This window comes from Macrotis lagotis, chromosome X, assembly GCF_037893015.1.
Source record: "Macrotis lagotis isolate mMagLag1 chromosome X, bilby.v1.9.chrom.fasta, whole genome shotgun sequence".
NCBI classification, from domain to species: Eukaryota; Metazoa; Chordata; class Mammalia; order Peramelemorphia; family Peramelidae; genus Macrotis; species Macrotis lagotis.
The window spans coordinates 184706971-184708956 of record NC_133666.1 but is presented as its reverse complement, the minus strand read 5'-3'; the positions used below and the strand labels follow the sequence as shown (position 1 = coordinate 184708956).

Below are 1986 nucleotides of genomic sequence, written 5' to 3'. Positions count from 1 at the left end.
AGGAGGAAGGAAGGAGAAGGAAGGGAGGGAAGGAAGGGAGGGAAGGGAAGGAAGGTAGGAGGAAGGAAGGGAAGAGGAAGGGAAGGAAGGGAAGGGAGGGAAGGGAAGGGAGGGAAGGGAAGGAAGGAGGGAAGGGAAGGAAGGAAGAAGGAAGGGAAGGAAGGAAGGGAAGAAGGAAGGAGGGAAGGAAGGAAGGAGGGAGAGAAAGGAAGGGAAGGAAGAAGGAAAGGAAGGGAAGGGAAGGGAAGGGAAGGGAGGAAGGGAACGAAGAGAAAGGAAAGGAAGGGAAGGGAAGGAGGAAGGGAAGGGAAAGAAGAGAAAAGGAAAGGAAGGGAAGGGAAGAGAGGGAAGGGAACGAAGAGAAGGAAAGGAAGGGAAGAGGAAGGAAGGGAAGGAAGGAAGGAAGGAAGAGGAAGGAGAAGGAAGAGAAGGAAGGGAAGGAAGAGAAAGGAAGGGAAGGGAAGGGAAGGAAGAGAAGGAAAGGAAGAGAAAGGGGAAAGGAAGGAAAGAAGGGAAGGAAGAGAAAGGAAGGGAAGGGAAGGAGGAAGAAGGAAGGGAAGGGAAGGAAGGAAGGGAAGGGGAGGGAAGGGAGGGAAGGGAAGGGAAGGGAAGGAAAGAAAGGAAGGGAAGGGAAGGAAGAGAAAGGAAGGGAAGGGAAGGAAGGGAAAGGAAGGGAAGGGAAGGAAGAGAAAGGAAGGAAGGGAAGGAAGGGAAGGGAAGGGAGGAAGGGAAGGGGAGGGAAGGAAGGAGAAAGGAAGGGAGGGAAGGGGAAGGAGGCAGGGAAGGGAAGGAAGGAAGGAAGGGAGGGAAGGAAGGCAGGGAAGGGAAGGGAAGGGAGGAGGGAAGGAAGGCAGGGGAAGGGAAGGAGGCCGGTCGAGGGAAGGAAAGGAAGGAAGGCAGGGAGGAAGGAGGGGCCGGTGCAGGCGCCACCCCAGGGCAGGCCGGCTGCTCTCCCCCCGCAAGTGGAGGCCCGCCGGCCGCACTCACCCATTTCGTAGTACTGGGTCCGGTAGCAGCTCTGGGAGCTGGTGCCCGAGCTGGGTCTGGAGCCCGCCTGGGAGCTGAGCCCGGAGCCGCCCTGGGAGTCGGGGAAGAAGGGCGAGCGCGGGCTGAGGCCGCGGCCGGGGCGGCCCCCGGCGCCTCCCTCGGGCCGACGGGCCCTCGTCGGCGTCGTCCTCGGAGCGGCCGAGCCAGGGCCGGCGGCAGGCCTCGTCCGGGCTGCGCGGCCGGCGGCTTCTGCACGCGCGGCGGCTTGCGGAGCTTGCGCGGGCAGCGCTCCAGGCTGTCCTCCCACTCCTGCTTGGTGAGGAAGCGCTCGGGCGGCTTGGGCAGGCCCTCGGCCCTGGGCCGGCCCTCCTCGGCCGCGTCCTTGTCGGGGGGCCTGCGGCGCAGGCCCACGTCCCGGAACAGGCTGGGCGGCTCGATGACCCGCAGGCAGCTCTCCCGCACCTTGTGGCCCTTGGCCTTGAGGTCTCTGTCGGGCCTCTCCCCCTTGCGCACCTTCTTCCTGCCGGGGCACTCTCGGGCGTTCATGGCGACCTTGCTTAACGCTGTCTCTATTGCCTTCGCTAAGCTGTAATTGAACTGAAGAATGCAACTTTTCTTAAGCCTTATAGCTATAGGTCTTTTTTTTTTTTTTGGTGAAATGATCCCTTTTACCCATTTTGAGGCCGTTATTAAGGGCTGGTCTCATCCCTTTGGTCTTTTCAGTCCCCAGCAAAAAGGACGCATGGTTGCGACCGGTGCTTCCCGCCCCCAGGCCTAGGCTTCTGCCCGATTCCCTTTTCATTTCCTTGCTTTGCGCCGTCACAAAGGGGCTCGCGAGCGTCTGCAAATGATTGACAGACAGCACGCTCCACAACTGTCAAAGCTTACTGCGCTCTTCAGTTAGGCCTCACATCATTGGCCCTGGCTGCCGAGTCCAACCTCCTTCATTTACATAAAGGAAACTAGACCGGAAGAGGTGGTGACCGGCCCGAGGCCACT

General features: G+C 60.4%; 1 protein-coding gene across 1 annotated transcript in view; it reads right to left on the bottom strand.

Moving 5' to 3' along the window:
- GLIPR2 (GLI pathogenesis related 2) overlaps nucleotides 1–1781 on the bottom strand; it is an 82291-nt gene extending 80510 nt beyond the window's left edge. The window contains exon 1 of the mRNA XM_074201670.1: nucleotides 988–1781. Within this exon, the coding sequence (XP_074057771.1) occupies nucleotides 988–1533 (546 nt within the window). The 5' untranslated portion in view covers nucleotides 1534–1781. The remainder of the gene's footprint in view (nucleotides 1–987) is intronic.
- Nucleotides 1782–1986: the final 205 nt, after the last annotated feature.